Source organism: Epinephelus lanceolatus, chromosome 4 (assembly GCF_041903045.1).
Source record: "Epinephelus lanceolatus isolate andai-2023 chromosome 4, ASM4190304v1, whole genome shotgun sequence".
Classification (NCBI taxonomy): Eukaryota; Metazoa; Chordata; class Actinopteri; order Perciformes; family Serranidae; genus Epinephelus; species Epinephelus lanceolatus.
In genome coordinates, this window is record NC_135737.1 from 47,956,195 (window position 1) to 47,972,006 (window position 15,812).

Here is a 15,812-nt window from a genome sequence, read left to right on the forward strand (position 1 = left end):
ACGTCACTGTAGAAACACTGAGATGATTTTTATGAAACTAAGAAATGCAACATGTGTGGTTTGCACTAACGTACAGTGCTAAGATTTTCTTCTGGCGACTGGGCTGCAAAGTCTCTGTTGTGCAAACTGTCCTGCTCAAGTCTCAAGTCTCAAGTCCTGCAAGTCGAGCCAGGCCCTGAAGTTTGTTTCAACCGTACAAGAAATCTCTGTTTCCTTGATGCTGTGTGCAGTTTGTCAGTGGGCTGAAGTCCAACGTGACGTCACATCTTCAGAGTTTGTAAGGTTCAGTCTTATATGAAGTTTTCACCCCCTCAGTGTCGTCTCACAGGACTCTCCTCCAGCAGGAAACACGTTAAAAAATAACTGTCTGAGCTCCACATCGACGTTCCTGTTGAAAGAAAGTTCAGCTTGTTACATGTTAAATGTCGAGCCTTGAAAATTAAATGGTCACTGTTAAATAAAAGATGGGGCACATTTGAAAAAGTGCAGGATAGAGGTAACAGTAAATTAAGGGGGATTATGGAGTTATGTCATCAGGTATGGAGGGGACGGGCGCTTAAAACATGATGTTGATGACGCTGATGTTGTGACATTCAACTTTACAACCAGACTGTCTTTAAACGAGCAGCACAGTCACTCTTCATGCTGACGGAGCAGACACACGTCAGTTTATTTAAAGTTACAGTAACATTAAAGCACTTTGGAGTTAGCGTTCACTGTTAGTGCTGAAAAGTCTTCGCTGAAGTTAGGCTGTGAATGCAGGAGTTTTACTTAAAGTATCCAAGTACATCTTCCACCACTGCAGCTGATGTTAAACTGAAGCTTGGTAACATCGAGTGTAGGTGAATTATCGTTGTGGCGTACAAAAGGGTTGGTTTACTCTCTGTATATCCTCAGAGGTGCTGTCGGCTTTTTATTCCCTCTAAATCTCTAAGTTAATTTTAAAGCATGCAGCACTTGAGTTGCTGAGCCGTGCGGATCAAAACCTGTTTGACTGCAAAAGACCTGCAGGAAGATTTCTCAGACTCTGGAGTGGTGGTGCACTGTTCTACTGTGCAGACACACCTGGACAAATATGAGCTTCATGGAAGAGTCATCAGAAGAAAACCTTTCCTGTGTCCTCACCACAACATTCAGCCTCACAAGTTTGCAAAGGAACATGTGAACAAGCCTGATGCTTTTTGGAAACAAGTCCTGTGGACTGATGAAGGTAAAACAGAACTTTCTGGACACAATGAGCAAAGGTATGTTTGGAGAACAAACTGTTAAACACGGGGGTGGATGGATGATGCTTTGGGCTTTGGTGTGTTTGATATTAAACCAGACAGAATCAGACTGGTTTGTGTTCAGCACCTGCACAGGACGCTGACGAGCAGAGACACTGTGAGGACAGTTTGTGGTTCTGGTCACAGTCTGAAGTGTTTCCGTGGTTTCAGCTGCTGCCTTCTTAAAAGCTCTCTGTTATTCCTGAAGCAAAGTGAAAAACACAGAGTCGGACAGACGGGCTAAAAGCTCACGGAGCATCCATCCACCGTGCCGCAGTATAAATACACTCTGCAGCTGGTTTCCACTTTGCAGACGAGGTCGTCTGATGCTCTGATGTCTTAAGAGCTTCATCCAACTTTAACGAGGAGCGACACAAAAACACGACTCTGCTGCTGCGGCACGAGGCTGAAACCCTCAGCTGACATCGCAACGACAACACGAGCTGAGAGAGACACGAGAGGACCATCTGTCTTTACTCCATGTTGTCTTCATGGACAGACTGATGGACGGATCATTACATCACCTGACAAAGACAACATGCACATGTAGATTTACACCAGCTGTTATTAAAGCATCTGTTTCCCAGGATTCATCTCTGCAGCTGCTTCACAGTGAAACACACCAGGCAGCAGCTCACTGCAATCATTACTGACCTGAGGCTGGTGGTGTGGTCATGTGTTTCAGGACTTTTACTTTGAAAAGACCTTCGAATTACTAAGACTACTAGGACTTTTACTTTGAAAAGACCTTCAACTTACTAAGACTACTAGGACTTTTCCTTTGAAAAGACCTCCGACTTACTAAGACACAGTAACAGGACTTTTACTTTGAAAAGACCCCCGACTTACTAAGACACAGTAACAGGACTTTTACTTTGAAAAGACCTTCGACTTACTAAGACTACTAGGACTTTTACTTTGAAAAAACTTTCGACTTACTAAGACACAGTAACAGGAATTTTACTTTGAAAAGACCTCCGACTTACTAAGACACAGTAACAGGACTTTTACTTTGAAAAGACCTTCGACTTACTAAGACTACTAGGACTTTTACTTTGAAAAGACCTCCGACTTACTAAGACACAGTAACAGGACTTTTACTTTGAAAAGACCTTCGACTTACTAAGACACAGTAACAGGACTTTTACTTTGAAAAGACCTTCGACTTACTAAGACTACTAGGACTTTTACTTTGAAAAAACTTTCGACTTACTAAGACACAGTAACAGGAATTTTACTTTGAAAAGACCTCCGACTTACTAAGACACAGTAACAGGACTTTTACTTTGAAAAGACCTTCGACTTACTAAGACTACTAGGACTTTTACTTTGAAAAGACCTCCGACTTACTAAGACACAGTAACAGGACTTTTACTTTGAAAAGACCTTCGACTTACTAAGACACAGTAACAGGACTTTTACTTTAAAAAGACCTTCGACTTACTAAGACTACTAGGACTTTTACTTTGAAAAGACCTTCGACTTACTTAGACTACTAGGACTTTTACTTTGAAAAGACCTTCGACTTACTAAGACTACTAGGACTTTTACTTTGAAAAAACTTTCGACTTACTAAGACACAGTAACAGGAATTTTACTTTGAAAAGACCTCCGACTTACTAAGACACAGTAACAGGACTTTTACTTTGAAAAGACCTTCGACTTACTAAGACACAGTAACAGGACTTTTACTTTGAAAAGACCTTCAACTTACTAAGACTACTAGGACTTTTACTTTGAAAAGACCTTCGACTTACTTAGACTACTAGGACTTTTACTTTGAAAAGACCTTCGACTTACTAAGACTACTAGGACTTTTACTTTGAAAAAACTTTCGACCTACTAAGACACAGTAACAGGACTTTTACTTTGAAAAGACCTCTGACTTACTAAGACACAGTAACAGGACTTTTACTTTGAAAAGACCTTCGACTTACTAAGACTACTAGGACTTTTACTTTGAAAAAACTTTCGACTTACTAAGACACAGTAACAGGAATTTTACTTTGAAAAGACCTCCGACTTACTAAGACACAGTAACAGGACTTTTACTTTGAAAAGACCTTCGACTTACTAAGACTACTAGGACTTTTACTTTGAAAAGACCTCCGACTTACTAAGACACAGTAACAGGACTTTTACTTTGAAAAGACCTTCGACTTACTAAGACACAGTAACAGGACTTTTACTTTAAAAAGACCTTCGACTTACTAAGACTACTAGGACTTTTACTTTGAAAAGACCTTCGACTTACTTAGACTACTAGGACTTTTACTTTGAAAAGACCTTCGACTTACTAAGACTACTAGGACTTTTACTTTGAAAAAACTTTCGACTTACTAAGACACAGTAACAGGAATTTTACTTTGAAAAGACCTCCGACTTACTAAGACACAGTAACAGGACTTTTACTTTGAAAAGACCTTCGACTTACTAAGACACAGTAACAGGACTTTTACTTTGAAAAGACCTTCAACTTACTAAGACTACTAGGACTTTTACTTTGAAAAGACCTTCGACTTACTTAGACTACTAGGACTTTTACTTTGAAAAGACCTTCAACTTACTAAGACTACTAGGACTTTTACTTTGAAAAGACCTTCGACTTACTTAGACTACTAGGACTTTTACTTTGAAAAGACCTTCGACTTACTAAGACTACTAGGACTTTTACTTTGAAAAAACTTTCGACCTACTAAGACACAGTAACAGGACTTTTACTTTGAAAAGACCTCTGACTTACTAAGACACAGTAACAGGACTTTTACTTTGAAAAGACCTTCGACTTACTAAGACTACTAGGACTTTTACTTTGAAACAGCTGGAGAACTTTTACTGTGAAGTGTCTTTAAGACTTTTATTGTGAAACAGTTGGACAAACATGATGTTAACATGATATTCTGACTCAGTGCTCCGTAACAACCAGTGTTTTAACTTTAACATTCAACATACAACGAAAAAATAGCAGAGCAGAAAAATAAACCTGTTGTGAGTGAATTCTCTGTATTGATCATTTAAATGTCCAAAGGTCTGTGCTTTATTTTTACAATTTTTAAACTTTTGAAACTGTATTATTATTTTTAATGTGTTTTATTTATTTATTTTACTGGAGCTGGTTCACAACCTTGATGTGTTGACCTTCAAATTCTGATAATGTGATTTATTTCACAGTAAGTCGTGTAAACAGATGTTTTTGTTTAGTTTTGTTTTAGCTTTAAAGATGTTTTGATGTTCATATAGTGCATTTTAAACTCTGTGGTGGGAGCCATTTTTACTCCTCGTCTCCGATTATTAACATATTCAAATCATAATAATGTAACTGAACAAGGAACTTTATACAGTCTTCACCTCTCTAAAGCTCTGGAAACACTGAATTTTGAGTTTTGTTATAAAATAAATCAGATAATATTTTAATAATATTAAATAAATAATATTAAAATATTTCAACACAAAATAAAAACTGCTTCTGTCAGCCTTTAACCCTTTGTTTACCTTGGTTTATTTCAAAAACATGCAGAAGGCAGCGAGCAACAAAAGAAGAAATGATCCAATAAATCAGCAAGAAATTAGTTTAAAAAAAAGAAAATTTAAAAAACAAAAACAAAAAAATATTTAAAGAAAAAGGAAAAAAGAAAGCCAAACAAACAAATGAGGAAATGACCTGGAAAAGTGTTTTAAAAAGTAAAATGATTCTGTAACATAATTTTAAATATATGATAATAATCATAAATAATGTTTTCCCATAGCTTTTAAAAAATCATTTTCTAAATCTATTATTTTTTTAGTTTGTGGAACATCTTGTACCAACTTGCTCAATGTCTTTTTTACCCATGTGTTTTAAATAAATAGTTGCTCAGGGTTCAGAGCGTTGACTCATCAGCCTGGGTCTGTTGATGTGCGCTTTAGTTGCAGTGGCAGGCTGAGGCCACCAGAGGGAGACATCACACCAGGAACAGATGTGTCAACAGCTGTGTCTGACAAACATGTAAATATTTACAGACATAAATACGTCATCTCAGTATTTATACTCAGCAGCTGAGCACATTGACTTTTACTGACCTGCATCAGTTTGATAACTTTAGTTTAGAGATACAGATGAATATAATAAACTCTGATCAGTGACACATTAATATGTGTTATTATGGATGAAGATCAAACTCTTCTTTTTAACCCTTAGTGAAATTTAAAAGCTCATTTATTCAGTGGGATATAAAGAAATTAAACTGAGCTCCACCTGCTGTGACATTAAAGTGATCCGAAATTTACAATCCAACAACATGAAATTATTGTGAAACAGGTCATTTTGCTTAATGAGGACTTTTATTTATTTTGATATTAATACTTCTGTACTTTAACTCAACCTGCTGCGACCCTGCAGCCTCACATGAGCACGTTACATGTTCACGCTGCTGCACTTTATAGAAGTTCAAGCTTTACATTAAAACTAAAGTTTACATTCAGTGTAATTGAACACTTTGTGCCCCGGCTCTCTGTCAGCTGTTACATCTATAGATGATACAATAAATACAAATATGTTCTCTGAGAGTGAAACAATGGCAACATTTAATAGCAGCACATAGTAAACACATATTATCAAATAATAATGAGACACAAATAAAAATTCAAGTAAAATTCACACAGTTACAAAACTTTGTGATGTGTTGAATTATTTGCATCAAGTTCAGGTGAGAAATAAACAGTGACCTCTGACCCACAGTTACTGGACACATGTTGTTGTTTTGTTTGTTTAATACTTTTATTAATTTGCTGATCCTCATATATATATTTTTAAGATTTTTTGGGGGGCATTTTTAGCCTTTAATGGACAGGACAGACAAGTGTGAAAGGGAGAGAGAGAGGGAGTGACATGCCGCAAAGGGCCACAGGCTGGAGTCGAACCCGGGCCGCTGCGGCAACAGCCTTGTACATGGGGCGCCTGCTCTACCACTAAGCCACCGACGCCCCGATCTTCATATTTTTATTAATTGTCTCTTATTTGTTTTTTAGCCATTTTGAAGCATTTTTCTGTTGTTATAGCGCCACCCAGTTGCCAATTAGAGTTAAATTTCTCCAGTCACCTTGAGGCGTCCTGTTCTACATATCTACCAAGTTTAGTAAAAATCCATATGGCGGTTAGGCCTAGATAAGAAATGAGCTCTCTAGCGCCCCCATTTTGTTTGATGGGGTCAATAATGGAGGGGTCCCCTCAGATTATGTGTGGTCATATGCCTACAAAGTTGCGTGGTGATGGGTGAAACCCTTGAGATGTTATACACCTTTATGTGATGAGCCACGCCCTCCGCAATATTCATTGCCTTATAGAAGCTCAGTTTTAGTAAGTTTTCCAACTTTTGCCAAGAGGGAACTTTAGATATTGGTCCCTAGATTATGTTCACCCAGTTTCATGCAGATCGCTCAAACTTCCTAGGAAGAGATCCATTTGAAGTGTTTTTCAAAAAATTCAAAATGGCGGAAAATCTATATAAGCGGAAGTTATGGGTTCTTGAGGCAAATGTGTTCCTCATGAGGAGAGGCATCTCTGTGCAAAGTTTCATGTCTCTACCACATACGGGGCATGAGATATGCCCATTCAAAGTTTGCCATTTCAATGGGTTGCTATAGCGCCCCCCTTTGGCCAATTGATGTAATATTGCTTCATTGGCATCCTCCCATGACCCTCTACCACTGTGCCAAATTTCACATGGATTGACCAAGTCAGTGACCTCCCTGCAGCAGAAACCTTCACATGTCAGATCTGACCTGGTTCATCAGGCTCTGATTGGACACCTCGTGCTGTTGGGAAATCACACTGATCGATGTCGCAACCGAGGAGGAGGAGGAGGAAGAGGAGGAGGAGGAAGAGGAGGAGGAGGAGGAGCATCAACCGGAATACACTCAACTTTTACTTCCTAAATACACACCGACACACACACAGACACACACCGCTCTGTGCCGCTGTAGCTTGTTTTGTCGCAGATTTAAACACAGAAAGTTTCTCTGCGTCTGTGTGTGTGTGTGTCTGTGTGTCTGTGTGTGTGTGTCACAGTGTGTGTGTGTGTGTGTGTGTGTGTGTGTGTGTGTGTGTGTGTGTGTGTGTGTGTGTGTGTGTGTCCGTCACTTCTCTGTTTTGGTTCCTGTCTCTGATAACTGCAGCACTTCGCTGCCTTTAATTAATTAGTTAATGAGCACGTGGCTTCATCCCGGGGCTCGTTAATTACCGGGACCGACAGGCTCCTCGCGCCACCGCCGCTCAGCTGGAAGATTTCCCGGACCACCGGGGGGACCGCCGCCGTTACTCCCGGAGATTTACAGCCGTGACCGAGCCCTGCCACGGGGCCGTTCATCATCTGCTGCGTTGCTAACCGGAGGGTGTGTGTGAGTGTGTGAGTGTGTGTGCGTCAGCTACAGGACTGTCACACCTCTCTCTCTCTCTCTCTCTCTCTCTCTCTCACTCTCTCTCTCTCTCTCTCTCTCTCACACACACACACACACACACACACACACACACACAGACCCGGGGTACCCCCTCACAGCCCCGCCGGACCCGCCCCGCCCGGTTCAGCTCCGCCCGTCCACCGGGACGCTGAGCTGTATAACCCCGACTGGCTCATCGCGACCCGGCAGACACCGAGCAGACCTCCCGGACCTGCTGTCAATGTAAGTACACCTCCTGCTGTGCTTTATGTCTTAAATGTGTCATTTTCTCTATGGAGTCTGGCACTGCCGCGTGTCGCTGTTGTAGTAATGGTAATTAAATGTTAATTAAATGTAATTGTGTGGTTTGACTCACTGACTGAAGCTCTGAATGAGCATCAACCCGGGACTGAAAATAAACAACATGTTAACCAGACCGGGGTTTGTGGTTCGCTCTTGTCTGGGGTCCTGTGTGTGCGGAATCTCATTCAAAAACCTTTCAATTTATAGTTTTGTCAGAGATTCTTACCAGCACATACAAAGTGACAGCTAAACTACACATTAGCATTAATAATATTAATGTACTCTACGTTTCGGCTTTGAAACACAACACCAGCCTGCATTTAAATCAACAGAAATACAACTTTTGTTAATCTCAAGCCAGTAACCGCAAACGCACCGCGACGGACACAGTTACAGACGGCCAGGAAAGTTTTCTCAAAGCAAAGTGTTGCTAATTTGTGAGCCGAATTATTCACGAGACTCAAAGTATTTGTAAAAATGTCTTAAAATTTGTAAAAAAATTCGGTTCAGTTTGTTGAGACCGTGGATGTGTTTTAAAATGAACGTTTTTTAAATGAAGATCCGCCACACAAATTTGTTTGTGAGCGGAGTCGTTGTTCTCCATCGATCCGCTCTGATAATCAGATTATCGTCACTCACATCAGTTTGGGGGGATCTGCAGCGATCAGCAGAAACACAGCTGAGCACTGCAGTCCACCTGCCTCTTCATCATCATCATCACCATCATCATTACCAGAAACCCTCACATAAATCCTGACATGTCAAACAGAGACCTTCATCACCTGCTTACCTGTGTTTTACTGTTACATGTGATGTGTTTGGATTCATATGAAGCACCAGTGCCTCAGCGTTGTACTCGAGTATTTGGTGAATATATAAACTCCAGCACAGACGAACACTGTAACCTGGATCATCCTAAAACATCCTCCTCAAATTAAACCGTTAACAGGAAGTGTCTCTGTAAACCATCATCATGTGTTTGATAAGATAAGATACACCTTTATTAATCCCACAATTGAGAAATTCCAGTGTTCAAGCAGTCAAGGGGAAAGAGTCAAATTAAAGATTTCAATATTTAAAAACTTAAAAAACTAGGCATGCAGAAAAAAGTACAAAAGATACAAGAAACAGCAAAAAATACTAACAATAACTCTGACTCTGAACCAACAGCTGTGACAAACTGCGCCTGACTGCAGGTATGAATCCAGTCTTAGCTGTTATTGATCAGTCGATCGGGCCTCTCCTGCAGCTGATTGATTGTGGTTTACAGTCTGCAGGTTGTTGCTCCTGCAGCTGAATGAACTTCTTGTCTGAGCTGAGGGAGTGCAGGAGGTCAGGGTTCATGCTGCTGGTTATTCAGGGATGATGTCGGTCCTTATCTATTAGTCAGGAGACAGCTGAGACACAGATTATAATCCAACCGCCAGAATAAATGTTTGTATTCTGCAGATGACGGGTTTGTTACACACGCACATTATAATGTCACAGAAACTTGACACATTCACACAATGATGGAGTGGAACAGCCATCAGGAGCAGTTTGGAGTTCAGTGTTTTGCCCAGGGATACTTGGACATGTGGAGGAGCTGAGATCAAGCTGCCGATCTTCTGATTGGTGGACAACCTGCTCTATGTCTGAGTCACAGCCTTCTGGCCACTGTAGTTAACCACATAACATAACCATTACCTCTGTTAATGGTTAGGAGAAGATCACGTTTGAGCGTAACGCTCCAGTGTGTGGGATTTAAATGGAATATTGTGTTTATTTAATCAGCTGACGATATGAATCATTATGTTTCTGTTACCTTAGAAGGAGCTGTTTAAATTTCTAAAGGGAGCAGGTCCTCATCGCCATGATGAGATCACCATGTTGCCTCAACACGGTCTGATCCCAACTCGTCAAATATTGCTGCTTTGCCTGTGGACTCTAACATCCACATAAAGCATGCAGGGTGTCCTCAGGTGTTGACACTGTGGGACGCTGCATGCATCGCGTCTCTTTAAAATACGCTTCTGTTATTACAGAAATGTGACGGTCTCTGCTCGTTAGTTACAAACAGTCTTCTTAATCCTATACTTTGAATGTCAGTGAAGCACCTCCTAGTTACGTTTACTTCCTTGTTTGGCTCTACATTCACACAGGAAGTGAACAGCTGCCTCCTGGTTGAAAGTCCAGGGCTTGTTTGACCTGAGACTTTTCATCTCCTTATGTTAGATTGTTACCAGCGGTGTTACAAACTGCTGCTGGCTGGTGCGTCTTATAACGCTGCAAAAAGTGCCTTTGTTTGTTGGTGTCTAGATCAGTGACACAGCAGCGGTGGTGGTGTTTGACGTGTTTGGACTGAGAACAGGCAGGAACAGACGAACCAAACACCAGACAGGGACCATAGTTAGCTGCCCCTCCACTGCGAGAGCGTCAGAAAAACGCAGATTTAAAAGTGTTTTATTCAGAGTGTTTCCTGGTGTAAATCAGCTGGTGTGAGACCTCTGTGGATCATTCAGCTCCTCAACAATCAACACTGAAGGAATTCTGACCAGGAGAAGTGTCAGCTGGTTGTAATCTGTAGTCCTCACTGATAGACACCACTAAACCCCCCTCTTACATGTCAGTCCCCGCTGGAAACACAGCAGTGTTTCTGTAACACACAGCCGCTTATTGTGGCGCTAACCCTGCTGGACAAACTGTGACGGGTCACAGAGAAACAGCCACATCTGGTTCCTGCACAGCTCCAGCAGACCTGAGACTATGAGACACATCCACATAAAAACTTTATCTTGAAACAGAAGTGTAATTCCCTGGCTCTTATTCTGAGACCTGGACTCAGTGTAGCTCTGTGTTACAGCGGTCGTCTTCAGTATCTGAACACACTGACGCTCTGCACGTCCAAAACACAACCAAATCCACAATAGTTTTCTACCATTGACGCAGCTCCTGAGGCCTCAGCTGTGTGTGTTTGCACTAATTGAACGTCCCATCCTTTTGTTTGAGAGTCCAAAGTCTGCGTGTCCCCGTCATAAAGTGGAGGAGCAGAGGAGCAGAGGAGCAGAGGAGCAGCAGCTGGACCGTGACAACAAACCTCCACTGAGACGAACGTTGTGATTGTAAATTACAAAGTGTAAATGAAAGACTGCGGCCGGCGGCGTCGATGCTAAATGACCAGATCAGAGTGTGAAATATGATTTTCTGCAGCACAGAGGAAACTGCTGAGTGTTTGTTTGTGTGGATAAGACTAATTAACTACCCAGAATCCTCTGGGGCCGGGCTGCGGCGGTTATTGTCGTCTCCATACCTGAGGCGTATTACACGCTTATATGAACACACACAGGAGGTTTTATTGAGGTGTGTGTGTGTGTGTGTGTGTGTGTGTATGTGTGATGGATGGTATCGTGGAGCAGCTCTGGTTCTGTATGTCCCTCCTGGGATCCACTAGCTCTGCCTGATCGTCCACCATGACACATCCTCTTTCCATCTGTCTGTTCCAGCCTCTCTTCATCTTTCCTCTTCTCCACAGTCTCCTCCTCCTCCTCCTCCTCCTCTTCGTCTGCTTCTCCCAACTTCACATGTCTTTTATTTTGAAATGTAAAACATACGCAGACACCTCGTCCTGTCTGACGTGTCTGAACTGTTCTCTGATAGTTTGGGTGTTTTCTGGTTCTTCCTCCAGAGTTTGGGGGTAAACTCAGTTCTTCAGAGCAGGAAACTAAACTCGTCCATCTTGTGTCACAGATTTCTTTAATCCATCAGTGTTTATATTTGTATATATTTTCATGTCATACGTCCAGTCCTTGTGAACGTGATATCTAAAGAACGCCTGATGGGGATTTCTTCAAATTTGGCACAAATGTCCTCTTGGCCTCTGTCCTGTTTATGGTCAGGTCCGCCCAGTGGACGCAAACCAACAGTGGGTCAGTTTTCAGGCTGGGAAAAAGATGCATGTCCAAAAGAAAAACCCACAGTTGTGTGCAGACGGAGAAACACACCCACTTTCAAACATTGTGAAAGACTTGGAAATGAACAGATATCACCGTGCTGACCTTTTTTTTCCAAAGAAGAAGGTGTTTGAAGGAATGAAAGAAGGAGGCTGTGTTCACACGGTCCAATACGTCCACCACTGTTGGAAAACTGTAAAGAAATGTTGATGCAAAGTGACAAGCAGCAGCTTTTGACGTGATAATCAACATGTCAGGGCACATTAATCACAGTCTGCACAGCTGCATGGAAACAGGAATACTTCTGAAATGTTCATTTCATTACACGTGAACAGCTTAGTCAGAGTATTTAAAAAACTTTGAGATGTCTTGTGTGTGTAAACGCCACTGCTTCGTGTGTTCTACCCCTGATCTGAGGAAGAGGAAACACTCACACGTCAATGAGGTGTTTTTGTAGAATACGATCAGATGTGAGAGCAGCAAAAAGAAGAAAGCAGAAATCACTCACAGAAAGACTTTTACATGAGGTCTTTAGATGAAGAGATGAACAGAGGTAAAGAGAGGTGAAGGTCAGTATCACCTCGTCTCATCTCCCATAACGAGTCTGATTAACTCTGCTGCTGCAGCAGATTTATGAACGAGGGCCGAGACAGAATCCTGGTAGCAAAGAGACGACAGACAGAGCTTCACTTCCTCCTGAAAGCGGCGTTCAAACCATCTTAAAGACGCAATAAAGCTGAAAGTTGGGCGAACAGTTAGATTTTGGCGTTTGTGGGCAAAACTCTGCTGTGTCAGTAAAAGAGCAGCGACTGGTCGACATTTTCTCCTGAAATAAAACGTTAAAGTGATCAAAACGAGCTGATAGGACATTAACAGTCTCTCTGTGTCTCTGCAGGGCGCCCTTCATCTCCACCCTCCTCTTCCTCATCCTGGTGGCAGGCGGCGTTGCACCAGCCGTCAGTCAGTCCAGCAACCCATCAGGTAGGTGACAGCCGCGCTGTGACTGGAGCTTGTTAGAGGACACATTCGATGGCATCAGTTTAACAGCAAACTGAAACCACCGAGGGAGCCGCACCTCACGTTTCACCTGCACTCAAGACTGACTCAGGTTTCATGTGTCGACGTGTTTTACAGAATCTTTACATTGTTTTAAAGTAAATAATCTTGCAGAGCGCTGACAGAGCTGCACGGCTCCGTCTGTGTGAGCACTCTTCTCTCAGGTGAAGGGAATTAAAAACTTGAAATATGATCCTCATGATATTTTTTAACCTTCCACATTGTGCGCCGTATAGAAGGTAGAAAATAAAATAAAATCCTCCCTCGTTCATGTGGTGCAACTCTGCAGAAGCGGGGTTAATTAAAAGCCGAAGCTCTCACCCTGCAGGACGAGGAATGGATGGTCTCAGAGAGAGGAAGGTCATTTGTAACACTGTCTGAGAGTGGAGGGAAGGAGGGAGGCTGTAGAGGGGAGGAGGGGGGGATGGACAGAAGGAGGTGAAGATGGATGGATGTAAAGTGAGGAGGGGATCAGACAGTGGGGGGAGATGGATGGAGCTGATGCTGGTGAATGAAATGAGATGAAACTTGAATGAATCCTTTGGGGAAACTGCGCTATTACACCAACAAACTGCTCGCACGCTCACTGAGCATATAGATCACGTGTTTAATGTCCCGCAGCCTGATGATGTCCCAGACATATATTTAAAAGTCTCTGTGAAAGTTGTACAAATATTAAACCTTCAGGGATTAATACGTGACATCATTGATTTTGCAGTTGCAAATTAGGCTGATTCACGGCTCCATATGTCGACACCTTTACAGATAATGAAACCAGACCTGCTGGGTTCAATGGTTTCAGGTGGCCTGGGACAACTTGGGAAACTTTTTGTACCACATAATGAGGTGTGGTGGGAATAACCGCGGTGCTGCTTCTGTGTTCGGCCTGCAAGAACTTTGAGAGGCCGTAGAAGATGAACCAGCACACAATGACTGATGTAGTCCAGTCACCAGGAGAAAAGGTTGGCATTGAACGTTACATACATCAACGTTTCCAAAGTGACGTAGTATATGAGCTGACTTTGGCTGTGTCTGAATGTTCTGTGTGGAGGACTACACGTCTGCATGAAACAACAACATGAAAAAACACTCAGAGACTCCTCAGGTCATTTTCTCGGCGCTGTTAATGACATTGTGATTACATGATTTAATGTGTAACTTTATGCACTACGCCATTACGGCACAAATCAGAACTAGCAGCGACCCTGCTCGCTAACATTAGCTCGTGCTATTAGCCCTCCTCTGTACAGTGACTGTGAAGCACCAGAGATCACTTGCAGATTTATTTTTATTTCTTCGGGGACCGACGACACATTAAACTGACCGTTTGTTACACAGCAAAGAAAGCAAAATTTCAACGAAAAAGCAGCAGGTCGTTAGCCTGGAAATCCAGACTCAAATCTAGAAAGATTTAGAGTCTGGCCCTCACTGATACACCCTTCCTACCCAAGGGGCAGCACTAACTGAGGTATATTAAATGCCGCCGCACGCAACTGGATAGCACGATGGCCAATCAGAGCAAAAAACAAGGTGACGTATTCATTGCACTAAGCCCCATTTGTTTGCCGAGCAGTGGGGCTAACTGATATATTGTGCTTTTGCCGTATCCCGTCGGCAAAACAGCAAAAACGTCCTTCCTGGAAGCGAAGGCTTCTAGGGCAGTCTTCTGTTCCTCTCTCAAGGAGAAAGATAAGTGTAGTTGGCTTAGCGTTTCTTCCAAAGCTAAACTGAATGGGCGCGGTGCTTCGGCAGCGGCCATCTTGGCTATATACCTTTCGACTCCTGCGGCGCAGCGCTGTCCTCAGCATGTTACGCCTGCCCAGAACCTGCCTCTGTCAGATAGACTGATCTGATTGGTCCGATGGGCGATTCAGTGGGCTCTGCTCGTCGGGGCCAGATCCCCGTGCAGTGCAAATTCAAATTTGCTAGGGGCGGGGCATCTGGATTTCCAGGTTAGCAGGTCATAGATGTGTGATGTACATTTTAGTTGATAAAACATCAAAACATTTAATTTGATGTGTAGGCTGCACATTTTTAACCCTTATGTCAAAGCCACAGGGAGCCAGTTGAGAGGGTCTAAAGAGCCGCAGGTTGCCGACCCCTGGGCTGAACCAAACCACACGTTAACCAGGGTTTTGAAACAAAAAGAAATGTAAAGTTGTAAAGTATCTGCTGCGTGCAAATGTAAAGTATCCACGGTTTGCAGAAACGTACAGTGTCAACATTTTTTCTGGCGATTGGGTCAACTGATGACGAATGACACCAAATATTTTTGTTAGTTGACTTCAGTGAAGTTAAAAGTTCAAATTATTTTTGATTCCAAAGTCGTTGCGCTGAGATGAAGCCTGGTTAAAAATTCAACTCTTCAGATCAGAGAAAAACGTCGTAGGACCAAATTATTTATTTCCTTTGAAACATTTGCATTGAGCCAAAGAACAAAACGGGACCTAACGAAGGACCTGCAATGGGCCGCATTCCTTCCTTGCATCACCACAATGCCCGTTACTGATAATAAGCATGTGACATTCTTATGAAGTTGACATTTTTACTGTTGTCTTTGTAACATGGTGTTTTCAGTCAGTCATTCCTTTATTCAGCGTCATATTCAGAGTGTATGCTGACGATATGAAAGTGTTTGTTTAGTTTGACCTCGCTCAGTTTTAGACTCGTTCTTCTTGTGCATGTGGAGAATAATTAAGATGTTCAGGTCTGAAGACGCAGTAAAAATGTTCAGTTACATTTTTACTGCGTCTCATATATGCAGCTCAATATCCGACACATTTATTACACATCACATCTCGTCTTTATACAGAGCAGCTCCGACTGAAGCTGAAAATAAAAGAAT

At 42.2% G+C, this 15,812-nt stretch overlaps 1 protein-coding gene across 2 annotated transcripts in view; it reads left to right on the forward strand.

The window, feature by feature from the left end:
• Positions 1-7,746: 7,746 nt before the first annotated feature.
• Positions 7,747-15,812, forward strand: part of il1rap (interleukin 1 receptor accessory protein) — a 32,048-nt gene continuing 23,982 nt past the window's right edge. For both annotated transcript variants that reach the window (XM_078167407.1, XM_078167408.1), the window contains exons 1-2: positions 7,747-7,922; positions 12,807-12,892. In XM_078167407.1, the coding sequence (XP_078023533.1) occupies positions 7,921-7,922; positions 12,807-12,892 (88 nt within the window). In that variant the 5' untranslated portion in view covers positions 7,747-7,920. The remainder of the gene's footprint in view (positions 7,923-12,806; positions 12,893-15,812) is intronic.